Here is a 27593-nt window from a genome sequence, read left to right on the forward strand (position 1 = left end):
CACTGTGCTTGAGATATAAGACCTCAAAGTAAGAACTTGTGAAGCTAGAACAAAGAATTGGGAGAAAGGTCTCAGGAATCATAAAAACAGAAGTAACATGGAAACTCAGGAAGAATGATGACATTCATAGGAAGGTGGGAAAGATAATGGATGGCTTCAGTAGGAGAGGGGCTGTCTTTCCTTATCAATGTGCTCTGCATGAATGACAAGAGACTAACAAAGAGGATTCTGACACAGGTTTTGGAGCTCAAAGGCAAACCTAGATTACAGAAAGAAGTGGCTGGAAATTTAAGGCAGATATGGATTATAGAACAAGATGTACTGGACAGAATCATCTTTAAAGGGAAAAATCAAAGACTGGAGGGTAGCCAAGGATGTCGTCAAGCCTGTGAAATGACAGCCATGGTCAGAGGACAGAATAAACACTTGTATCAAGAGAATGAAGGACATGTGGGCAAGTATATGCGAACATGGTTGGAAATCAAAAGGAACCTGGCCCAAAGAGGCCACAATGATTCTAAATGGTGATGATGATGATGATGATGATGATGATGATGATGATGATGATGATGATGATGATGATGATGATGATGATGATGATGATGGTGACTTAAAGAACTGAATATCAGGATGGGAATACAAAACTTGAAAAGATAGACCATATCATGTATTTGAGATGTGTATTCTCTTATGATGTTAGTATACTAAGTGAAATTTAATCAAGGTGCAGTGATACTGACACAATGAGCTTGTAGTTGCAATCAGCGGTATTCTATAATAATGAAGTGATATCTTATTCATAAGTTAGAGACAACAGACATGAAAAGAATGAGAATGACTGCCGGTACAACTGGGTGGGAACAATGGCAGGAGGTACTTGGAATGAAGAGATAAATGTTAAGTTAGGAATATATGTATATACTGGGTTTGGTGGTGAAGTCATGTGAGGCAAATGGAGAAGAGGTTACCTAGGAGAATAAGGGACTGGGCCATGGAGGGTAAGAGATGTAGAGGGAACCAAAGCAATGATGATTTACAGGTAAGAGGTGTGGAACTAATTGAGACCACAGAGCCAGTTATAAATAGATAAACCATAAAGGCTTGCAACTGAACTATGAAAGGCATAACAGTCTATAATTAGGATGTATATATTGTAACGTGGCAGGATAAATAATTAAGACAGAATCTGGTAGTTTCCTAATCTAAGATTTATTAACTAAGCACTAAAACTACACATTTACACACACATGATTGCCGAGCTCACAACTTACACAAGTACACAGGACATACACTTACACGTTTCACTCTCTCTCTCTCTCTCTCTTAGTTTCTCACGTTTTGTCTGCAATGACACATACAGAGAGTCTTCGATCACTTACACTACACTCACTCAGCCGCTCAGTCACAGTTGTTAGTGCTGTCACGGTCCGTAGTCCACACATCAATCTCTCAGCTCGGGATAGTATCCGCTGTCCACTCAGTCCGTCGAACTCCACTCACAGCCCCATGGCGCGCCCAGTGTTGTCCTCCACACTGCACAGGGCAGGTCACGTCCTCTTCCTGCAGCTGATCCAAGACACTCACATACATGATGACAGGCACATAGAAACAAGTTCTCGGTTCCAACAGTCAGATACTCCACAGACTGATACCTCAGCCCAGGCTGTCACTAACACGCTGACTGCACTCTTCGCTAACTCACTGAGTCCACACATTGACTCACTACACCAGCTGAACTACACTAACTAACTCAACCCCATAGATTGAGCCTGACTTAAATACCTGGGCCCATGCCATCTGGATGCTTCCAGAAGGGACATGCCTCCCAGAGTCTTCCTGAAGTTGAATACTCTCCATGCACTTTCCAGACTCTTCCATAATACCGGAGGCCTCCATTGAGCGAGCAGGATGATCCAGATAGCAGCGGTAGGGGTGCTGACCAATACGCAAGCGACTGTCCTCCGCCTGGTGATGGGAGTAGGGAGAGGGTGGGCTTTCTCTGGTGATGAGCATGCGGTTGGAGTTGGCTAGCTTGTGCTGTTTCCCATGGTTGTACATTGGCATGGCAGACACAGCGGCTCACCATGCCACAATATAAATGAAGAAGAAGACACTTCATCAGGATCAGTTTTTCTTGTATTCGCAGATACCCTGCACCTTACTGTTGCATCATACATCATATACAGAGAGCTGCATGTCTTCAGGAGATGTGACTATAGTTTTCCATTGATTTCAGATGTGCAGTGGTGTCAACATAGCTAAGGCATCCTGCATAATACTACAAGGCTCTTTCAATCAATCATCTAGACTGCTGCACTTGCTACTACTGAAGGGCTTATGTTCCCTTCCAATGAACTATTCATTAGGCTAGTCTCGTGACCGATACCCACCTGAAGTGATCGCACCTAATACATTACCCGAGGTCACATGGTTCACAGTCGACATGGCACTGAATACTGCTCCTGTTATACTCAGACGTATACACTGTCCTATAAAACGCTTTCTGATGCAACAACGGCATTATTGATCACAATTATATCACAAAATGAATTTTGAGGTCTCAACAACATGATGAGTGTATTATACCAGTAGTTTTTCCCACACACAGTCATCATCCCTATCAATGATACAGTGTTTTTCTCGGCTCTGTGTGATGTTAGTGTGCGGGTAAGGTTGACATTAAGTCAATTAATATCTAGTTTGGTATCCCAGCCACTCAAAATGGTATGGTTAATTTTTCATATATTTTAAGTTCTTCCTACAACATAATTGTCAAACTTGAGTCCACACTGAACCTATATGTGGCATATGCAAAGCCATTCAAGGATGTTTTAACCCACAGTGTATTTATTTATATGTCCCAAGGAGCTGGAAGAATTTGTTGATTGACCTTGAGAAACCTCTGTAGTTCCTCACAATGTATTTAGTAAACTAGACTGTTGAGCTTGCTTGTCTGAGGGACCTTGAAAGTCTTAGTCATTAAAAATTAAAGAAGTGTTAAGTTTCAAAATTTAAAAGAACACTTACAAAGAAAAATCTGAAAAGTGGAAAGACTCTTTTATAGGTAAAACAGGAACATGAAATGCTCATCATTTTACAATGAAGGTATAGAATTCTTACAGAAATCTCAAAGGATGCATGTCTCACTCATGTGCTACCATTAGTGTGTATGGTTCAAGGGTGTAGCCAGAGGGGCGTTACTGAGGATTAGAACCCCCATGGAACTTTTACGAAAAGCAAATAAATAGAAACTGACAATAAACTAAATAAACATTCAGAGACATAATTTTAGGACCAACAGATATGTTGAGTCTATTTTCTAAGAAGCCTCGAAAGTTGGATTTTAGATTTTAAACTGTAAAATTCTTGACCTTGAACATATTGTTCTTGTTCTGTATTTTAATGTAAGATTTTGTAGTGTAGGCCTACTGCAATATGAATATTAACACAATTCACTTGTATCAGTGTTATAACGACAAGTCTTGCCTGAATTGATTATTTTAACCATGTTGGTTAACAGTGTCGTATGCTGGAATTAAGACATAGGCTACCACTAGACTTAGGTTACCTCTTTTCGATGGTTGCTTTAGTGAACGTCAAGCCTTCAGCATTTTGAGTTGCAGCCGGTAGCCAACGGAGAATCCTGCTGTGTTGTCAAGGCTGCTTCACGGGCTACTGCCCTGGTCTCTGCTACTGCCAATGCTCAACCTCTGATCAGTGGAGATGGTAGCCTAAGGTTTAGCAAATGAAAGTCTGGCTTTGTGTCTAATGGATAGAACGTTTGCCTTTGGCCCGATGGCCCCGGTTCAGTTTCCAGAATCTACCCCCTCATGCCGTTAATTCCCCTGGCTTGGGGACTGGGTGTTTATGACATCTTCGCCATTCATTTTATCCCCATTAAGTCAACACAAAGCCTGTATAGATGCCATGCTTCATTATTATTATTATTATTATTATTATTATTATTATTATTATTATTTTACAGCGGTCGTACCCATCGTTCAGTGGTTAATTAGCTCCCTCAGGAGATCAGTGGTGGTGTCCGACCCATGATCACGGGTTTGATTCCAACCAACAAAAGAAAACACTGAACCTGAAAGATGGCATTTCATTTTAGCAGATCTACCAATAAAAATAAAACTATATTGCTCCTCTAACAGTAGCCCTGCAGTCTTCCTACAAGGAAGTAGAAGTAAACGGTAGGGAGGAATTCCCACACTCTCTTATCTATATCATTAAGTCAAGAAGTATGAGTTGAGGAAGTATACATGATGAGTAACGTATGCTTGATAGTTAGCAGTGGCAATTTGACGGACCAAAGCATAGCACAGCTATCCTCCACCGGTCCCCACTCCTATCCGATATACAGCAGCAAGCCGCGTGTGGTGAGTTGAGGGGAGAGGGCTGTAATATCAGTCTCCGATGCCTTGCTCTCAGAAATATGTGTGATGTTTTTTTCACTGCTTTGAAGTTTTGTACATGGAACAATGTTTCAGATGCTTAAATTACAATGTGCTTTAGACTTCTATCATTCTCAATTAAGATATGGGCTTTACTGATAGCCTTGGTAGCACTCAGTATACACCACTGTTGGTTAATCCTGTCCATATTGACTTATATTCAATTCCTATAGAACACTTTCCCACATTGTCAATACTTTACATATTTTGTTATACTTAATTATCGTACATGTTTTGAGAGCTAACTACTCTCTTCTTCAGCGGTGCCAAAAATGTCAAAAGTAAATCTTTGGACTTGATACATTTGTACAGATATAGTTATCAGCAGAACAATTATATATAAATCTTGAAATTGTTAAAACATTTTTTCGTGTTTCAACTTTTACTTACTTACTATGACATTTATTACAAACTTTAAAATAGAACATTTCAAATCATAAATGAATAAAACCTATTAAATTAGTCACTATATGCTAAAAAAATGTAATCTGCTCTGCTCTTGAAACTTACATCCTTATTACATCTAAAAAAGGAATGAAAGATTTCTTTGTGTCTTAAATTTACATTTACTTTGTCATTTAGTAAAACACTTTAAAATAGAATAATTTTCAATTCATAAAATAAATAATACCTCTTAAATCACAATTTGTTGAATTTAAATTATTTTCTGTTCTCTTCTTGAAATTATGCCTTTCCTTAATTCTGCTATATTTCTGAGACCTTTCACATTAATCGGAAATTTCTCCTCTTAATCCCATCCGACCATGCTAGCCATTTTCACCCTCAAATTCTTCAGTTTCAACTGGTTACGAAATTTATCCACAAATTAAAATAACATTACACTAGTCTGACATGTCCTTGCTCCTTTGTTTGCTGTCAATGACCTGTTATGATCAACATTATGTAAAGTATTCTATAGAAATTGAAGTTTTGCATGTGCGCACTACACATGCACAAGCACCTTCATTGTGTTCTATCAGAATTTTGTAACTATAACAACCCCCCATCGGTCAATCCTGGCTGCGGTACTGGTACAGTTGTTCCCCATTTTCTTAGGCCAAAGGCTGATTGGATCCTAAACATTTCAAGGGGCATACTGAGGAAGTGAAGAACAAGGTTTCATGTTGCCAGTTGGTACTGCCAACAACCTTACACCATGCATAACAGAGTGACTGGATAAGGAATGGTATTACCGAAATCGCTCACACCTCAGCCACCTTCATTTTGTAAAACATCAAAATGAGACAAGTCAATGAAAGTAACAACCTAGTGTATTGTAAACACTTAATATTACCAGGGATTGGTCTAGGCTTGAGCATACTTATAATGTGATACTGTATTTACTATTAAGATTCCCCTCACTGGAATAGTGATTTAGGTTGGTCAAAACACAGCATTAGTGGTTATGAGATTCTAAGGACAATTGTGTTTTATTAAATTGTATTTATTTACCTTAAAATATAGATTATGTTTTCATTCTCTTTGAAACAATCTTCCTTATGCTACAGACATCCATTGCCCCAACAGGCACACCAAGGGACTGATTTGTTGTGATTACTTGTGCTTACTCTTCCAATATTTCCTTGACTGATCTTCATTTTAATGGAGTTTGGACTTCCAAGGGCACTGCTAGGCCTGCTACTGACACTGTTGTTACGTTCTTGTGAGATAGGTTCACCACCCAGGATACTTGTTTCTGGTGATGAAACAGGAAAATGTTGTTTTGTAGGATCTAATGACACACTGCGTGTCAGATTGTTGCTGGCACTACTACCAACACCAAAATCTGGTCTAGATGCTATTCCATACCTTCTTTTATGATTTATAGTACTGGACACCTGTCGTCTGCGATCTAACTTTGTAGATGAGTCATGTCCCAGAGATGAGTAGCTGTTATCAACAGATAAGGATCCCTGTTGTGTATCACCAACAATAACACTCATCTTACGATGTGGGTATATTGAAGTGCTGCGTCTTGTGTTGTCTCCTTCCGACCCATATAATGATTTTCGCAACCGCTCTGCATCTTCTACGTGGTGATCACCTCTCAAGTGGACAACAGAACTTGCTCTTTGTGAGCTTCCTGGTGAAGGAGGAATACTGCCTGGTTCTTTGCGGTGGTCACTTGCTGGAGACTCATAACTGTTACTAGGCATATGAACATAGTTATTGCGAATTTGGTGATGGGGGTTGTCTAAGGTTATACAAGAACGATTATCTGCTGGCTGAGCAATATGGTTTTGCTGGAAAATGCATTCTTCTGTACTTGCCGGCAACTCTATTTCATGTCGAGGGAGTTGAGGATGGGTTTGTGATATGGTTTCACTGCAGTTTGGTAGTAGTATATTTGATACATTTTGTACTTGTTCAGCAGTCTTTGGGGTTGTATTTTGCTGTTGAGTAATGCACTGTATTCTACCATATGCATTACTTCTCCAGTTATAAGTAGCACCATCTGGGTCAGTATTTTCAGCCTGTAGAGGACTGCTGAGATTCTGCATGCTGTTTGATAGCACAACCGGCTTTGTGCGTGATATTTCTGGGTTACTTGCTATGAAATCTTGATAACCTTGCTCAAAGGGTAACTTGTACAGTTTTCTTTGATGTAGAGCTGCTGTTTCAGAAAATTGAGGAGCCAGGCTGTTATGATCGCCTTCATGCTCTCTTTTTGTATTTGAATGATTCTGTGTTTGTAGCTGAGATGAATTATATACATTAGATGGCTGTACTTCTTCTGTATTCCCTTTTTCATTGGTTGGGTTAGCTTCATTTGATACCTTGTTTTCTGGAATGTGTAGTTGAATGTTCAATTGTGATCGAAACCTGTCCTTTCTAGCTTCGTCTTCACTTCTGCCTTCGCCAACTGAAACATACAATTATTTTTGCATTATTTAGTGATATCTACCCTTCACAGATGTCAACTTATGTGTCATTGACAGGCCCTTCTCCATAATGTAGTGATCAGTGTTCTGGTACTGACCTCCAAACACTGGGCAAACTGAACAGAGAGTGAGGATATTCAGTTTGTCACAAAGGGCTTTGCTTTAATTCCATCGCACCTTTGATCATCACCTGTATATATGGAGTCTCTCTGCTGATGTGTGTTACTGTGGTATTGTAGTGTATGAAGTTGTACTTAGTAAGACTTTTCTTTTTATTTATATTTTTGCTAGTGGTTTAATATCACACAAATGTTTATGGCGATGCAAGGATGGGAAAGGGCTAGAAATGGGAAGGTAGCAGCCCTGGCCTTAACCTTTTCACTCCGGCAAAGCAAGAGCAGAAGTGTGGCATGGGGATGGGTGCCTATGGTGGCTGACATGCCCGCTCAATGTGATACGTTCTGCTCTCTGTTACCTGGCTCGCACTTGTTTGTGTTTCTAAGACACTACATATTGACTATTAGTCAAATATATTTGTGCATGTATTAATCATTTTCATTCATTCAAAGCATCACATTCTTCTTTTAGATCCATGGCATTGGATACAGCATTGACAGAGTTAAAAATTTCCCGTCTTCAAAGTCACTACCCGATATTAGGATAAGAGCTTCATCTGCGGTGTGCAGTTGCTCATGCATTATGAAATACGATACCACAATGTGTTTCAAGCTACCTATAGAAGTGCTAATATTTGACAGTGAACAGCAATATTACGCGGCAAAAGGCAAGTGTGAAGGTCACTTGAACCCTTACCTTCCAAATGATTGCCCCTGACATCTGGTGACTCTACTAGTAATTATGAACTCGCAACACAAACACAGTCCCCAGACTGCTACAGCTGTCCACTAGAGTGAAAAGATTAATTAAAATACAGCCCCGGCATTTGCCTGACATGAAAATGAGGAAGTAAGGTAAATCTTCTTGAGCGCGGCTGATGATAGGATTTGAACCCACCATCTCCTGGATGCAAGCTTACAGCTACACGTCCAAAAATGTGTAGCCTAATCGCTCTGTTTATTAAGGTCTATGATTGGCCACAAAATAAGACTGAAATATGATGCTACCCTAGTATTTTATTTGGGGAGGTATAGAAAATGGTCGCTATAGCCGGGTATTGAAAAACTAAACTTTAATGGAATTTTACTTCTAATTCCAAATATAGGTTCTTCAGAAGAATACAATCATATATCTCCACAATTTGTCAAGATTTTTAAGCAGTTTGTCATGATTACTTTGAGAGACTCATACCTATTAAATATATTGTGAATCCCCATCAAATCTACACACACAATGCAGTTTGCACCTGCGACCCCACAGGTGTGGGAAAAGTGGCAGCAGAAGAAGAAGAAGAAGAAGAAGATACAAATAATATGTTAAAAATTAATAAAGTAATTACATGTTTAGAAGCCCTACTATACACTTAATCATCAATTACCATACATCTGCATTTAGGGCTGTCACCCAGGTGGCAGATAATATGTATCAGTTGTTTTCGTAAATAATTTCAAAAATATTGGAAATTTACTGAGAACAGGAGGTCGGAGGTAGAGTTTCCACGTAACAATGGGAAACAGTGCTAAGAGAGCGAGAGTGACTTTGAAAATCCAAACTTATTTGTTATGTAGACAATTTGCTTTATTTATAGTTATTATGTTGGCACTGTACTTTTGTGTTTATAGGAGAATGTTCCTGCTTTAGACAGTCATTTTCTTGGACCATTGTTTATTTATTGAATACAAAATGCTTTCAGAAATCTAAATAGATAAACGTAATTTTGTTATGTCAACAGTAAATAAATATTTAAATCTGTACATCAGAGGTCAAGAGTCATAACTCTATTTTTAGTGATTCTGAGGTTTTGGTATTGTAGAAATTGCTAGAAGGAAAACTATTTTACTTGCATTCAAATCCATTATAGGTTGTGAAACAGGAAGCCAAATCTCCCATTTCGCTTAGTGGTATAGAATTACTATAATTATACAAATAATGTCCAACTCGTTGGCTGAATGGTCAGCATACTGCCCTTTGGTTCAGAGGGTCCCGGGTTTGATTGCCACCTGGGCCGGGGATTTAAGTCACTTCTGATTAATTCTTCTGGCTCGGGGACTGGGTGTTTGTGTCTATCCCAATAATCTCCTCTTCATTTTCAGACAACACACCACACTACTAACCACCACAGAAACACGCAATAGTGATTACATCCCTCCATATAGAGTTGGCGTTAGGAAGGGCATCCGGCCATAAAACAGGGTCAAATCTACATGTGCAATGCAGTTCGCACCTGCAATCCCACAGATGTGGAAAAGCAGTAGAAGGAGGAGGAGGAAGGAGAAGAAGATGATGATGATGATACAAATAATATGTTACAAATTGATAAAGTAACTACATGTTCAGAAGCCCTATTATGCGTCAGTAATAAGAGTGCAATAAAATGTTTTTCTCCTCTCCTAAAAATTATAAGAATAGTGAGTTACAACTCATGACTTGTGAGGAAGAGATAAAGTGACAATGACTTTACATTAAAATAGTAAACAAAACATTGTTTATAATTGGGCTGATATATTAATTTCAGCCTTTCAGTCACTCATCGTGTGATAAATTTCCAAATTAAAAACACTGATTGTTTAAATATAGCCAAAAAGACATAAAAAAGAAGTGTGAAAGACGAAAGATATGACAGAAAAGAAAGACATATTAGAGGATGATATACCACAATCTTATCCCCACTGAGCGAGTTGGCCGTGCAGTTAGGCCCACGCAGCTGTGAGCTTGCATGCAGGAGATAGTAGGTTTGAACCCCACTGTCGGCAGCCCTGAAGATGGTTTTCCGTGGTTTCCCATTTTCACACCAAGCAAATGCTGGGTCTGTACCTTAATTAAGGCCACGGCCGCTTCCTTCCCACTCCTAGGCCTTCCCTATCCCATTGTCGCCATAAGACCTATCTGTGTTGGTGCGATGTAAAGCAAATTGTAAAAAAAAAAAATTTAAAAAAAAATCTTATCCTCAGTGACAGAGAAAATAATAATAATAATAATAATAATAATAATAATAATAATAATAATAATAATAATAATAATAATAATAATAATAATAATAATAAAAATACACAGCCAGTTTCCAGTCATCTGACTGGTCTGGAATGAAATGAATGAAACCACACCTGCGATGCAGTTTGCACCTTCAACCCCACAAGTGTAGGAAAAGCGGTAGAAGGGGAAGCAGAAGAAGAAGATAATATGTTACAAATTGATAAAGTAAGTACATGTTAAGAAGCCCTACTATGCATCAGTATTAGGCGAGGATTGTTACTGTGCCGTCTGCAGAAGCCTTTTGCACTCCTCTGGGGCAGTGATTAATGACTGATAGATGAAATGAAATGATACTGGAGAGGGTTGCTGGAATGAAAGATGACAGGGAAAAATGGAGTACCTGGAGAAAAACCTGTCTCAACTCCACTTTGTCCAGCACAAATCTCACATGAAGTGACTGGAATTTGAACCACGGAACCCAGAGGGGCCGGCATGTTGCCGTCTGAGCCACAAAGGCATAATAATAATATTAATAATAATAATAATAATAATAATAATAATAATAATCATCATCATCATCATCATCACCATCATTATCTATTTACCTAATATTTGAAGAAGAGTATAGGTACTGCTTTAACAACTACATCAGTCCTTCGCATACCCAATTGTCGATTATTTCTGTAATATATTGTACCTTGAATTCAATGGCAGCTCATGGATTTCTCTTTCGGTAGTACCGCAGCTAACTTTGCAATGTAATTAATCTAACAAATACACTTAAATTATCCTAATTATTTATTAAAATTATGATCAATTGAACACTACTGATTTCCAGTTCACAAGTCTGCAATAAGTTGCAATGGATTATTCAATACACAAAAATTATGCACACTATGTAAGAAAGGTTTTTGTTTTCACATTTACTTATACACAATGTCAATTATCCTTTCTGTATGACCATCAAATTTGTCAATCATGATGTTGTTGAAATTGGTTATACGGCCACTCAGATTCTTTTCTACACTAATCATTGCCAGAGTTGAAAGACATTCTTCTGACATTGTACTACTTAAAAACGTTTTCACTCATTTGAAGGTAGAGAAGCACCTTTCAGGTTCTGCCATTGCCATGGGTGTGGTCAGTATTATTTGGAGCAGAGTGGATACTTCTGTGGGCCGATGACCAATAAGTTAGGCCCCTTCCGTGCAGCATGCACTAACTCCAGTACTCAACATTGTCTCATGCATCTTCATAAGTCCGGAGAGACTTTGGAACTCCTGTCTTTGATATAAAATTGACAGATCGGTCACCAGTCACTCTCTGCACAAGAAAGGGTAGGTTTCAATAGTGTCATCGAGCTCACTGGATGGAAAGTTGTAGGGAGTCAGTAGACCCTTCAAAATGAGGTGCACTGAACAACATTGCAGTGAAAAAAATTACTTTGTGAAAGCAAATCTTTCTTTTGCCCGACAGGAAATAATAGAGTCACACACCTCTTTTACGCTATGTCCCTCATTGTTTCCTTTCTTTTTTCTCACTGGAGGAGGGTTTTCTTCTGGTTGATCAACTAGTAAAGGGACCTTATGTTTCTCTATGTTGATAGCCTGGAGAAATTCATTCACTGCCTTATGAATACTCAAGGAGTTAACATCACGATCTTGTAGCTGGCTATACAATATGTCCAATTGAGGTAAAATACAGTGGAAAAATGTAAGCCAGAAATATTGAAGTCGTGATCATTTTTCATGCGTTAAAGCCCTGTTACTGCTTATACAGTTGCTTGATCCCTGTTATTTTAAGTTCCAGGAAACACACTTAAAGAGAGACTTTATTTTTGCAGACTATGTTAAAGAGTCAGCTATTAAAATTCCACTTTATATTTGATCAGTGAAGGATCGTTTTAGTGATGCCATCCAGCATGGCTAATCATAAAAGCAATTTGGAAGACAATTAATAGTATCACGGCTAGACTGCTGAAGGAAATTTGGGCTGATCAATTTAATTGGTTCACATGGCAATCGACAAAATGTGCACGTTGGTAGGAATTTTCAATTATTGTCTGTACACCACCTTTATCACCAGTAATTATTGCCACACCATCATACATTTGCACAATAACTTTATCAGTTTTGCCATTCAAAACAATCTCTGAAAATGAAAACCTACAGCCTGCTTTCCAGTCTTTGACCAGGTCCGGGATGTAATGAATGAAACAGATATAGGCTATTAGTACAATGCGGTTGCCACTCCCAAGGTGATTATTAATGACTGATAAATGCTATGAAATGAGAATGGAGAGTGTTGCTGGAATGAAAGATGACAGCGAAGACCGGAGTACTCGGAGAAAAACCTATCCCGCCTCTGCTTTGTCCAGCACAAATCTCACATGGAGTGACCGGGATTTGAATCACAGTATCCAGCGGTGAGAGGCCAATGCGCTGCCATCTGAGCCATGGAGGCTCTTCAAAACAATCTCTAATTGCTCTAAAACACACTGTGCAAGTCCTTCTGCATTCTGAATTTCAGGATTAAAGAACCCCCAAATCTCTCGTACACAGCACCATCTACTTAACACCAGAAAACAATAACCTGTTGAGTATGTTCAGAAATATCCATCGTATCATCTGACATTACAGCTAGGAATTTTGTTCCTCCAGTTTCACTTCGTTACTTTACACACCTTGAGAATACATTTTAGAAACTCTTTCTGGATAACTTTGGTTGTTCCCCTAAAGATGACGAACTTCACAAAACGAGCTGTGAGTGAATCATCTAACTTACCAACAAATTCTAATAATCCTTGGAAAATGCTGGGATTTGATGAATGAACGGTCTCTCCATAGTGGAAGTTCAAATTTACCACAGAATTTTAAATATTACTTTTAGAGTACGGTATTTCTCAGTGTTTATGCACTTTCTTTTCTATAGGCCTCACTTAGTTGTGAAGCAATGCTCACTGTTCCTAGCATAGCTAAGTCAACTTCGTTCTTGAGTTGTTTAGCTGATTGTTCATATTTTTTAGCCTTTACACATAAATGCTTCAAACCCACCACTCAGTTTTTGTCCAAGTTATGTCACCTCCAAACAACAAACAGAGAAAGCAAAATAGAGCATTTCTCTCATTGTACCCAGTTAACCACTTCCACCTGTTATACCCTAAAGAGTTGAACGTTCTCATGTGAGTTTGTTCTCTACTTGACGATGGTTGACACACAGACAAATTGGGAGAACAACCAGCATTCTTCTCCTCATTTTTTCAGCGAGAGCTAATTGTGAAAATGAAATGCTTTGTAAATACCTAATACCAGTCTTATCCATGTCTATTCATAAAACTGTAACTAAATTTATTGGCTCCTTGAGGCACTGAAACTAGTAAATGCCCACTGTACAGTTTAAAATAATCACCACTTCATAAATTCTGTTTATTAGTAGGCATAACAAACACGATACACTACTTGAGAAAGCTAATATTGCTTCACGTATTCCTACATCTCACATCAACACAAGCTTATCTTCTACCAATTCTGCTTTACAGTAACTTGTCCCTCCGTTCCTCTATAAATTACACGTTACAATTTTGCAGGAGGGCGAGTTGGCCGTGCGGTTAGGGGCACGCAGCTGTGAGCTTGCATCCGGGAGGTAGTGGATTCGAACCCCACTGACGGCAGCCCTGAAGACGGTTTTCTGTGGTTTCCCATTTTCACACCAGGCAAATGCTGGGGCTGTACCTTAATTAAGGCCATGGCCGCTTCCTTCCCACTCCTAGGCCTTTCCTATCCCATAGTTGCCATAAGATCTATCTGCCGGGCTGAGTGGTTCAGACGGTTGAGGCGCTGATCTTCTGACCCCAACTAGGCAGGTTCGATCCTGGCTCAGTCCAGTGGTATTTGAAGGTGCTCAAATAGATCAGCCTCATGTCGGTAGATTTACTGGCATGTAAAAGAACTCCTGCGGGACTAAATTCCAGCACCTCAGTGTCTCCAAAAACCGTAAAAGTAGTCAATCAATCAATCAATCAATCAATACTGATCTGCATTTAGGGCAGTCGCCCAGTTGGCAGATTCCCTATCTGTTGCTTTCCTAGCCTTTTCAGAAATGATTTCAAAGAAATTGGAAATTTATTGAACATCTCCCTAGGTAAGTTGTTCCAATCCCTAACTCCCCTTCCTATAAATGAATATTTGCCCCAGTTTGTCCTCTTGAATTCCAACTTTATTTTCATATTGTGATCTTTCCTACTTTTAAAAACGCCATTCAAACTTATTCGTCTACTAATGTCATTCCACGCCATCTCTCCGCTGACAGCTCGGAACATACCACTTAAAATACCAATATAAATGGTCCGTTATTGGACATTATAAATTTTCCAGCTAGCTCATTCTTGGTTGCCAGCGTTTCGCCCTTGTGTGCTAGGGTGGGCTCGTCAGTTGGTACCTAGCACACCTACCAATACGCTGGCTAGTGCATACCGTGGAGGCCACTGCGTAGGCTAACTGGAGCCACCGGCAGTGCCAATGCACTAAGAGACTTTGTCTCATCACTAAAAATTGATGCCTGCTTGGCCATCAGATGATATAGATGTTGATTCCCATAGGGAATCTGAAATATTTGTCCTGAATGAGCAAATTTATAATACCAATATAAATGGTCCGTTATTGGACATTATAAATTTTCCAGCTAGCTCATTCTTGGTTGCCAGCGTTTCGCCCTTGTGTGCTAGGGTGGGCTCGTCAGTTGGTACCTAGCACACCTACCAATACGCTGGCTAGTGCATACCATGGAGGCCACTGCGTAGGCTAACTGGAGCCACCGGCAGTGCCAATGCACTAAGAGACTTTGTCTCATCACTAAAAATTGATGCCTGCTTGGCCATCAGATGATATAGATGTTGATTCCCATAGGGAATCTGAAATATTTGTCCTGAATGAGCAAATTTATAATACCAATATAAATGGTCCGTTATTGGACATTATAAATTTTCCAGCTAGCTCATTCTTGGTTGCCAGCGTTTCGCCCTTGTGTGCTAGGGTGGGCTCGTCAGTTGGTACCTAGCACACCTACCAATACGCTGGCTAGTGCATACCGTGGAGGCCACTGCGTAGGCTAACTGGAGCCACCGGCAGTGCCAATGCACTAAGAGACTTTGTCTCATCACTAAAAATTGATGCCTGCTTGGCCATCAGATGATATAGATGTTGATTCCCATAGGGAATCTGAAATATTTGTCCTGAATGAGCAAATTTATAATACCAATATAAATGGTCCGTTATTGGACATTATAAATTTTCCAGCTAGCTCATTCTTGGTTGCCAGCGTTTCGCCCTTGTGTGCTAGGGTGGGCTCGTCAGTTGGTACCTAGCACACCTACCAATACGCTGGCTAGTGCATACCGTGGAGGCCACTGCGTAGGCTAACTGGAGCCACCGGCAGTGCCAATGCACTAAGAGACTTTGTCTCATCACTAAAAATTGATGCCTGCTTGGCCATCAGATGATATAGATGTTGATTCCCATAGGGAATGTCCAATAACGGACCATTTATATTGGTATTATAAATTTGCTCATTCAGGACAAATATTTCAGATTCCCTATGGGAATCAACATCTATATCATCTGATGGCCAAGCAGGCATCAATTTTTAGTGATGAGACAAAGTCTCTTAGTGCATTGGCACTGCCGGTGGCTCCAGTTAGCCTACGCAGTGGCCTCCACGGTATGCACTAGCCAGCGTATTGGTAGGTGTGCTAGGTACCAACTGACGAGCCCACCCTAGCACACAAGGGCGAAACGCTGGCAACCAAGAATGAGCTAGCTGGAAAATTTATAATGTCCAATAACGGACCATTTATATTGGTATTATAAATTTGCTCATTCAGGACAAATATTTCAGATTCCCTATGGGAATCAACATCTATATCATCTGATGGCCAAGCAGGCATCAATTTTTAGTGATGAGACAAAGTCTCTTAGTGCATTGGCACTGCCGGTGGCTCCAGTTAGCCTACGCAGTGGCCTCCACGGTATGCACTAGCCAGCGTATTGGTAGGTGTGCTAGGTACCAACTGACGAGCCCACCCTAGCACACAAGGGCGAAACGCTGGCAACCAAGAATGAGCTAGCTGGAAAATTTATAATGTCCAATAACGGACCATTTATATTGGTATTATAAATTTGCTCATTCAGGACAAATATTTCAGATTCCCTATGGGAATCAACATCTATATCAACATACCACTTAGTCGAGCAGCTCGTCTTCTTTCTCCCAATTCTTCCCAGCCCAAACTTTGCAACATTTTTGTAACGCTACTCTTTTGTCGGAAATCACTCGGAACAAATCGAGCTGCTTTTCTTTGGATTTTTTCCAGTTCTTGAATCAGGTAATCCTGGTGAGGGTCCCATACACTGGAACCATACTCTAGTTGGGGTCTTACCAGAGACTTATATGCACTCTCCTTTACATCCTTACTACAACCCCTAAACACCCTCATAACCATGTGCAGAGATCGGTACCCTTTATTTACAATCCCATTTATGTGATTACCCCAGTGAAGATCTTTCCTTATATTAACACCTAGATACTTACAATGATCCCCAAAAGGAACTTTCACCCCATCAACGCAGTAATTAAAACTGAGAGGACATTTCCTATTTGTGAATCTCACAACCTGACTTTTAGCCCCGTTTATCAACATACCATTGCCTGCTGTCCATCTCACAACATTTTCGAGGTCATGTTGCAGTTGCTCACAATTGCAGTGGGACTGTAAAGCAAATAACATTATTAAGACCTATCTGTGTCAGTGCGACGTAAAGTAGCTTGGAAATTTTTTTTGCAGGAGGGAGATGCTTAACTAATGATGCAGTAGTTTTTATACCAGTCAGCATCTGCTTTGTTAGTGAAAGGTATAACAACACTCTTTTTTAAAATCGGATAGCACTTCTCTTGTATCTTAAACACTAAATGAAGGGTCAGGGGAAAAAAACAGGAGAGTCAATATTTGTACAACTTGAGAAAAAGCAACTTTTGTGCTTGAATTCCCTATTTCTTTCCCCTAACAGCGAAATGTTGAGTGCTAATTTCTCCTGACTTGCCTGCTTTTTTCCCCATTTCCGACCTCTCAATAGATGCGTATGATCACTCTGAAGCGGATTGTAACAATATCTCAATTTCGATGAAAAAGTGACTTGCCTGGTTTTTTCCCCCGACCCTTCAAATGGAATAACTTCACGAAGGCTATTTTTCCTAAGACAGTCAGTAATTATGAGTGTACTGTATATCATCAGTTCCAGGTGCCTGGTTCCTTTGCAGGTCTTTCAAACTTCCTGACCTCATAATTGGGTCTCCCATTTCATAAGCATTAATAGCAATTGATGGAGACAATGGTCAAATTACTGAAAAGGAGGATATTTTGAATTTTATTAGAGACTTTTATAGCAATCTGTATAGTAAAACAAAGGAAATTTTGATAAAACCTGACCTAAAAATGTGTAACTAAAGTTCCAGATATACTTCCTTCAGAAGTCAGATGTGCTATAGACAACATGAAGAAAGGAACTGTTGTTGGTAATGATGATCTCTCTGTTGATATCCTGAAGCTTACAGGTGATGAAACAGTAAACCACTTGGCCAAAATCTTCACTTCTTGTTTACACAATGCTTCAATCCCAGCATCATGGAATAAAGCAATGATAGTATTGCTGCATAAAAAAGGAAGTATTCACAATACCCAAAACTATTGCCCTATAAGCTTGCTCTCTGTTTTGTACAAACTTTTCATGAAGATCTTGTTATATAGAATCAGCTCTACTCTTGACTCAGCCCAGCCGGTTGAACAAGCAGGATTCTGCAGCAGCATTAGCACAATGGACCACATTCTGGCTCTCCATGAAGTAATTAGCAGAGCAAATGAATACCAGATACCTCTGTGCATAGCCTTTGTCGATTTTGAAAAGGCATTTGATTCAATCAGCCATTCAGCTATCTTACAAGCCTTAGATGAGCAGGGCATTGAAGTGGCTTATATCAGAGTTCTCAATAACATCTACAAGACCTCTTCAGCCTTTGTTAATGTCCGGGAAGCAACTTCAGAATTCCCTGTTGGAAGAGGTGTTAAACAAGGTGATCCAATCTCTCCAAAGCTGTTCTCAGCTACTTTGGAGATGGCAATGTCGAAGTTAAATTGGGAAGGAAAGGGTATAAGGATCAATGACAGAAGGCTTAACAACTTGAGATTTCCTGATGACATTGCACTACTGGCAAACGACAATGACAAACTCCACGCATTAGTTACTGATCTTGCCATGGAATGTGAGTCAGTCGGCTTGAAGATGAACCTTTCCAAAATAAAAGTCATGTCCAACAAATGGGTCACAGCAGGAAATGTGAACATCAACAACACGCTGTTAGAGAACGTCAATGAACATATCTATCTGGGCCAGTTGATGAATATGAAAGGTGATATAAGACCAGAAATTTTTCGACGCATTAAGCTAGGATGGCAGGCGTATGGAACAAACTCAACTGTCTTCAGATCAAATATGCCAGTAAAACTGAAGAAAATAATTTATGAACAGTCCATTCTACCTGTGCTAACTTATGGCTGTGAGAATTGGACACTGAATGAATTTATGAAAGGGAAACTTATAACAGCACAGAGAGGCATGGAGAGGTCAATGCTGGGTTTTACAAGGAAAGGTAAGAAGAGAGCAGATGACATCAGATCAGTCACTAAAGTTAATGACATTCTTGAGAGAATAGCCACCTTAAAATGGCAATGGGCTGGACATATTGCTTGAAGGGAAGATGATAGATGGATGAAGCTAGTGTTAGAATGGAGTCCAAGAGATCATCAAAGGCCTAGAGGAAGACCGCCAGACAGATGGGACAAAGACATCAAGAGAATAGCTGGTGCTACCTGGTAGAGAACAGCTCGAGACCGTTCCACCTGGAGAGTTCTGCTAAAGACTTACCTGAGTTCATGACTTAAAGAGGCTACATCATGATCGTAATGATAGAATTGGATGATGATGATGATGATGATGATGATGATGATGATGAAAAGTCTCTTCTTTTTCCCAGTACCTTATCTTCTTCATAATCCAGCCATTCAGTAGTCTGACACATCTAGTAATGCAGCCTTTTTTCTACCTCATGAACAAGTTTGAAACATTTGGATTTTATTTTATTTTTGATGAAATTACAAGAATAGCCTTCAAAATATATCTTCATGTAAAAAAACTACAATTGAAAGCTTTCTTACAGTAAACTAACAATAAGTAGGCTAGGCTACTGTCGAGAATAAGAGAAATTTACCAAATTTCATATCTTATTTTACTTGGAGAACAAATTATTTACAGAATTACACTGTGAAACACAACACAAAAAGGTTTTCCACCATAATGTCTCTTGCATCCAGGAGATAGTGGGTTCGAACCCTACTCTCGGCAGCCCTGAAGATGGTTTTCTGTGGTCTCCCATTTTTACACCAGGCAAATGCTGGGGCTGTACCTTAATTAAGGCCACGGCCGCTTCTTTTCCACTCCTAGGGCTTTCCTATTCTATCATCGCCATAAGACCTATCTGTATTGGTGTGAGATAAAGCAAATTGTAATAAAGTAAATATATTATGTAACAGTAGCCATCATTTTAAATACATCACAATATTCATTATCAATGTGACTGAAATATCCTTACTCAATCCAAGGTACTGTATTTAATTTCATCAGGCAGCTAAATATTCACTACATTATTGACCTCATTCATGGAGAAGGGCTTACCTCTCGCGTCACAGTCGACCCAGTCATACCTACTGCCTCTGCTGTTAATTCTAAGATAGAGGAGACAACTGAAAATATTGGAAAGGATTGTTTTTGGAGTATGTATTTTCTTATACTGGGCTAGCTGCCATGCACTAGTAAGATACAGTATGTGGCAATACATTGCTTAGAAGTTTGAAGGACACCATAAGGCAGAAACAGAAATCTGCCAACAGTTAAATTCTAGCATATTGGTGATAGCATATGGAAGGATATTATTTTAATATTCCAGTGTTATGTTAGTAAGGGAGATGTGTCATGTATTAGTCATGCTCATTTCCATAGCATAAATATTGTAAACAGGGAATTGCAGGTTCTCAAAGCACAGGTCCAACGACTTCCAAGCTGCAAGGCTACAGTAGGTTATCATGACCCAGATGTCTTTGGTCTCTTGTACCAGTAAAATGTCTCTGATTCAGAGAAGGACTAACACAGAGGTTGTCTTCTCACTGTCTGTGTGGTTCATTAGTGCCTCCATGTCCATTGCACTTCTACTGCCACACTCGTCCTGTAACACTGAAAGAAAAGAAATCATTGTTGATGCCTCTACTTCAGTTGATAAAGAGTTCCTTCCTGCCTCATGAGAGACTCAATAATGTCAGTGTTAGACAGCCTGGGTAGAATTTTCTGTGACTGTCAGGAACCTGAGGAGTGTTGCATAATGGTAATTTATGAATTCATATCTGTATGTTTTCTTTTCATAAATTACTACAATGTAGGATAGATCATCCAGAGATACAATACCCCTCAGTTTCACAACAGTCACAGACAACTCTACCTATGCTGTTGCACAAGAGCCACAAACCAGTGACATTACCAGAACTCTCGTAAACATGAGTAGAACTCCATATAAACTGAGGGTGAGGAGGTCAACAGTGTGGTGGATATTTAGCTGCCTGGAAAACGTATTATATTGGATTGAATATAGGTATTTCAGTTAACCTGTTAATGAATATTGTTACAATGAACTCAAAGCATCAGCAACCTGGAGATAATGTACACAAAACGATGACACAGACCAACTCAGACAAAGAATGCACTTTCAGTTAAATCTTTAACTGAATATATAGAACTGTTGACACCAGATAGCATAGGCAACTAATGTTAAAATTAAAACTTACAGTAGACTTTTCAAAAAGGTGGTCAGTGGAAAATCTGATAAGACTTGCAGGATTTGCTATAACAAATGAAAGGGGAATAGATGTAATGTTGTCATTGATATAAGCCCTGTGTGTGTCACTGTGATGTAAACCAAATAGAAAGAAACATCTCATCTACAAATATTGTAGTATAATTGTTTCCTTTATTAATTTTTTGTGCTGGTTTTATTTATTTATTTATGTACATGTGTCTGGCTCTTCAGCAGAATCATCAGTGAAGTGATTTTCGGTTCATAAGGTCCTGGTTCAATTCTCAGCTAGGCCAGGGATTTTATCCATGTCTGGTTAATTCCAATAGCTCTAGGGCTGGGCATTTGTAATCATCTTGATATACGGTAAATCACACTCCCAAACATCACAGAAACATGCAATAATGAATGCATCCTTCCACATAGGTTTAGCATCAAGAAGGGCATTGGTCATAAAACTTGGGCTCAGTCCACATTAGTACCTACCGGTACCTCAGATATGGCAATGCATCATCCTCTGTCACTTCAAAATAACAACTGATTTGAAATTAGTAATCTAAAATCAAAATCAGGTTTAATGCTGAAAATGCTGACATGGCCTACTATTTTGTTACAGTAAGTTGCTCATTATTTGACATTTAACAGATCACATGATATGATTATTAAAAGTCTCTCTTTGTTATTGCTTGTACTTAGAATTGAGGTTATATTGCAGGCGGAGTATGGCTTTTCCATATCCGCAAAAAATGAAACAAAATAACGCTAGAAATTAGTGCAATATCACATTTGAAAATATCTTCTTCAAGTTGCAATTCAGCATGTTTTATTGCCCTGGTATGTGATTTTCAAACTGTAAGTACCCAGGACCAGTCTGTGAGAATGCACGGGCTGGTAACAATGATCATTTCTCTCTTTCATAACAGCCAGAAGAAATCGCCGTGTTCTTTAATCTATTATAGGTGTGTACATTGTTGAAGGAGAACATTAATTTATCACTAGCTGCCACATCTCATGATTTGCAACGTTTTATAGTTTTCTTACAGACTGCTAGACCAGACATGGGTATCAAAATTATGTTATGGTTACCACAGTCAGAAGCTTCCATTAAGCGAACACTGCTGATAAAACTTTTGAGAGCACAATTAGGGAATTGTTCGAGGATGCAGTAAAAATGAAATGTCGTATGGCTTTTAGTGCCGGGATATCCCAGGACGGGTTTGGCTCGCCAGGTGCAGGTCTTTCTATTTGAGGCCCGTAGGCGACCTGCACGTCGTGATGAGGATGAAATTATGAAGACAACACATACACCCAGCCCCCGTGCCATTGGAATTAACCAATTAAGGTTAAAATCCCCGACCCGGCCGGGAATCGAACCCGGGACCCTCTGAACCGAAGGCCAGTACGCTAACCGTTCAGCCAATGAGTCGGACGAGGATGCAGTGATGAGCTACAAGTGTTAGTGATTAAGAATGTGAACTTAGTTTGTTGAAAGTAATATTCAACCTTAATTCTGAACCATGGATTAAAACAGTAGCATAATGTCAAGAAATTATTTGTATTTTATGATTTGTTTATTATTTATCATGCCACTATGTCATGTTGTGTCCTTATCTTGCCGGTTGGACAAATCATCTCCAGTATTTCCAGTATTTTCCCACATTACTTGAATTTTCATTGTGAGGAGAATTTCAAAGGAGTGGAAAGGATTGCTTTTAGAGTACGTATTTGTCTTTATACTAGGCTTGTTACCATGCACTAGAAAGGTATGTGGTAATTTATAGTTTAGAAGCTTGAAGGATGCTAACTAACTGATAAGTTAACTAAGTATTTACTGAGCAAGTTGGTCATACGGTTAGGGTCACGCAGCTGTGAGCTTGCATTCAGGAGATAGTGGTTTCGAACCCCACTGTCGGCAACCCTGAAGATGGTTTTCCGTGGTTTCCCATTTTCTCACCAGGCACAGCTGCTTCCTTCCCACTCCTGGCCCTTTCCTTTCCCTTTAGCACTGTAAGACCTATCTACGTTGGTGTGGCGTAAAGCAAATTGTAAAAAAATTCTAAATAATATGAAAATTTTATCAGATGTCTCTTTCATGTGTGAATCTGCGTGGGTGTGTGTGTTTTTTACTTCAATATACACACGACCACAGGGTGTATACTTTAGTTTTGGACCAGTTCCAATAATTTAATAATTGTTCGTTTCTCTCAATTTGCCTTATTTGACACGGACACAGACAGGTCTTATGGCGACGATGGGATAGGAAAGGGCTAGGAGTGGAAAGGTAGTGAGTATGGCCTTAATTAAAGAACAGCCCCGGCATTTGCCTGATGTGAAAATGGGAAACCACGGAAAACCATCATCAACCTGCAAGTACCCAGGACCCATCTGTGAGACTGCACGGGCTGGTAACAATGATAGTTTCTCTGTTTTATAACAACCAGCAAAAAACGCAGTGTGGCCTTAATTAAGGTACAGCCCCAGCATTTACCTGGTGTGAAAATAGGAAACCATGGAAAACTATCTTCAGGGCTGCCAACAGTGGGGTTCGAACTCACTATCTCCTCAATGCAAGCTCACAGCTGCGCAACCCTAACCACACGATCAACTTGCTCAGTAAGTGAGGTTCGAACCCACTATCTCCAGAATGCACAATTGTTCATTGTATGCAAAAGTATTTAGAGATCTGTCAGACTGGACCTGGGTACGTATGTCCTCAAAATATGACTTGGGTAACTGAGGGTTAAAGAAATGTGATGTTATGACATACTGATGCAAGACCATCTGCAAAAATATAAGGAAGGGAGGCTGCTTTTCTTATGGGGTCAGTGATCTGGTTTAGAAACTCACACATGGTATCAAAAAAGTATCAGGCTTACATACAGTGGTGTTGTTCGATATTGATACTTGATACTTCTGGATTATCAAGGGTATCGGGAGTATTACAAACCCATCTCTAGTTAATTTTTGTTTCGAGTAATTTAAAAAGCCAGGAATAAAGGATTCCACATGACATCCTTGCCTCCTTGTTAATTAACTACCATATAATCAAGCTGTGAAATGATTGATTTTGTAACATCTTGGGTGAATTACTGTATTAATCTCAACCAATGCTACATTTTTTCAGATTCCTTAAATGAGCAACAGTTAACTTGTATATCACTTTTTCCTCATATTTGTGCTTGTACTCTTTACTCTTTAAATTTAACATTTATCAATACAGTAGAGTCTCGTTAATACAAACTATTTGGGACCGGAGACTGTTCGGATTACAAAATTTTCGGATTAACCGGAAAATATTTTCTAATAATAATGTTATTGTTTCTACATCCCGCTAACTACGTTTACAGTTTCCGGAGATGCCTAGGTGCCAGGATTTCCTCCCGCAGGAGTTCTTTTATGTGCTAGTAAATCTACGTAACTCCGTGGCTCAACGTGTTACTGTATTAGCGTGTAGTAATGCTGCAGGAACAAATAAATTGCCCCTAATGGTTATCGGCAAATCAGCAAAACCAAGGGCATTTAAAAACTGTAAAATGAACACTCTTCCTGTTTACTTCAGAAATCAAAGAAAGACATGGATGGATGCACAACTTTTCAAGGAATGGTTTGAAAAACAGTTTGTTCCCTCAGTAAAATGTTTTAGTGTAAAAAGTGGTTTGCCTTCTCAGGCATTGCTTTTAATTGACAATGCTCCATCGCACCCAGCAGTGAGTGAATTAACTTGTGGTGAAATAAGAGCAATTTTCTTGCCTCCAAATGTTACATCGATATTCCAGCCAATAGCCCAGGGTGTTCTGCAATGTGTAAAACTTGTGTATAAACGGAAACTTCTCAGGTACGTAATTGAGAATGACAGTTCACTTACTATTCTTCAAAAACTGAAGGACGTGAATATAAAAGACGTGGTTTACTTGGTAGCAAAAGCATGGCAGTGTGTCAGTGAGCAGTTCATGAGGAAAATGTGGAAGAAATTGTGGCCGAGTCTCGCATTCATCGAGAGTCCACCTGTGTGTGAGGAAGCCAATGAAAATGACATTAGCGAGTGGATGGAAGCTGACTGTCATCAATTACAAACAGACCAAGAAATTGTAGCTATGTTGAAGAAAGAATCTGGAGTTGATGAGGAACAGAGTGACGATGAAGAGGACCACAATGGACAACTAGTGTCACATTCAGAAGCCGCGGCCACCTTAGAACTTGCCGTACGCTACGTCAAGCAACACTCCGGTGCTACGCCCACTGATGTGACCTTTATGAGATGCTGGTTTAACACTGTAGGTTCCAATCACTACGCCAAAGAAACTAACAGACTTTGTAAAGTTTGATTGATGGATGGATTATGATGTGTAAATATGTTTACATTAAGTTATTCTAGTAAAACATGACTAATAAAATGCAAGTAAATCTTCATTCTATAATATGTTCTTTCATTTCAATAAGGAGATATTTTTAAAAAAATTGAATATTGCAGATCGGATTAACCGGACTTTCAGATTAACGGGGTTCGGATTAATGGGACTCTAGTGTAATTCTAAAAAGAATCCTCTTTCAACTATTTTATATTTATCACACTCACTATCAACAGCGTGGTTTAGTATTCAACAGGATCGTGCTTACTCTGGTGTTTTCCAAAATTCACGGCAAATTCAATATTGTGATGGACACAAAAGATACTGAGGAAGCCATTAATATAACTGAAGCACACATTTTCTAGATCAGAAACAAATTCCAAAATCTTTTCTAGTAGCATATGCCATAGTAGACCTCTGGAATGGGCACAGTTTAAGTATTAAATTATTTTTTGCATAAAAACAAAGTTGACAAACATAGACAGAGTCTTTATAAATTTTTTCTTTTTCTTTTTACATTCTGTGTATGGTATGACAAATAGCTTTTATATACAGAAAGCAAGATCTGTCATGAAACACTGGTATTTACAGCAACCTCACCACTGTGAGGGACAGTGTGGGCCAGCTAACCATGTGCAGGGCAAGCAGAAATACAAGGGAAATGCATTTTACCAATAATAGCTCATGGACTTTGGAGAGATGAGAGGGGTTACAGGTATGCATCCACAAATTTGAAACCGTGATCATTAAATGACAGTTTGTCCTAATAATAAAGCTAACCACAGTAAAACAAACAATTACAAATAATTAACAAAATAGAAACTACTCAGTAAAAATAATTAATGGAACACCCAGCCCTAAAGGGCCTTGGCCTGCGAAGCAACTGCTATTCTGCCCAAAAACCTGCAGGTTATGAGGTGACGTGGTCAGCATGATGAATCCTATCGGCCGTTATTCTCGGCTTTTTAGACCGGGGCTGCTATCTCACAGTCAGATGGCTCCTCATTTGGTTTTAGGTAGGCTGAGTAGACCTCGCACCAGCTGTCAGATCCAAGTAAAATTCCCTGACCTGGCCAGGAATTGAACCCAGGGCCCCCAGTAAGACATGCTTGCAACCCCTAGACAGCAAGGTTGGCCAATAATGAATATAATAACAATAACACCCTAAACACAAAATAATGAAAAAAAAATAGCCATATACATTAACAGGTCCCTTCTCAAAAAAGTATGAAATTGGAAAATTAATTCTAAATCTATAATAAATATCTGTAAAGTCTCAGGATTAGAGCCTCTGTGCCTCAGGTGGCAGCATGCCAGCCTCTCACTGCTGGGTTCCGTGGTTCAAATCCCGGTCACTCCATGTGAGATTTGTGCTGGACAAAGCAGAGGCGGGACAGGTTTTTCTCCAGGTACTCCCATTTTTCCTGTCATATTTCATTCCAGCAACACTCTCGAATATCATTTCATTTCACATGTCATTCATTAATCATTGCCCCAGAGGAGTGCAACAGGCTTTGGCAGCTGGCATAATTCCTATCCTCGCTGCTAGATGGGTCTTCATTCATTCCATTCCTGACCCGGTTGAATGACTGGAAACAGGCTGTGGATTTTCATTTTCATTTTTCATTTCTCAGGATTAACCTCAGCATTCTAAATTGTGAAATGGATAAAAGAACTGGAGGAAATCTAATGAACCGAGTGATTTGGTTGCGTAGTTTGAGGCGTGTAGTTGCTAGCTTGCATTCAGAAGATAGTGTTCAAACCCATATTCAGTACACGAGTTGGTTTTCTGTAGTTTCCTATTTTCACATGGGGCAAATACTAGGTCTGTACCTTAATTGAAACCACGGTTGCTTCCTTCCCAG

At 39.4% G+C, this 27593-nt stretch overlaps 1 protein-coding gene across 9 annotated transcripts in view; it reads right to left on the minus strand.

Moving 5' to 3' along the window:
• Positions 1-27593, minus strand: part of LOC136864371 (uncharacterized) — a 366118-nt gene that overhangs the window by 87530 nt on the left and 250995 nt on the right. For 7 of the 9 annotated variants that reach the window (XM_067141278.2, XM_067141279.2, XM_067141286.2 and 4 more), the window contains one exon: positions 5668-7323. In XM_067141278.2, coding sequence (XP_066997379.2) covers positions 5963-7323 — 1361 coding nt within the window. In that variant the 3' untranslated portion in view covers positions 5668-5962. Of the gene's footprint in view, positions 1-5667; positions 7324-27593 lie in introns of those variants that run through there. The other 2 variants (XM_067141283.2, XR_011017770.1) reach the window with 2 other exon arrangements.

Source organism: Anabrus simplex, chromosome 2 (genome assembly GCF_040414725.1).
Source record: "Anabrus simplex isolate iqAnaSimp1 chromosome 2, ASM4041472v1, whole genome shotgun sequence".
Taxonomy (NCBI): Eukaryota; Metazoa; Arthropoda; class Insecta; order Orthoptera; family Tettigoniidae; genus Anabrus; species Anabrus simplex.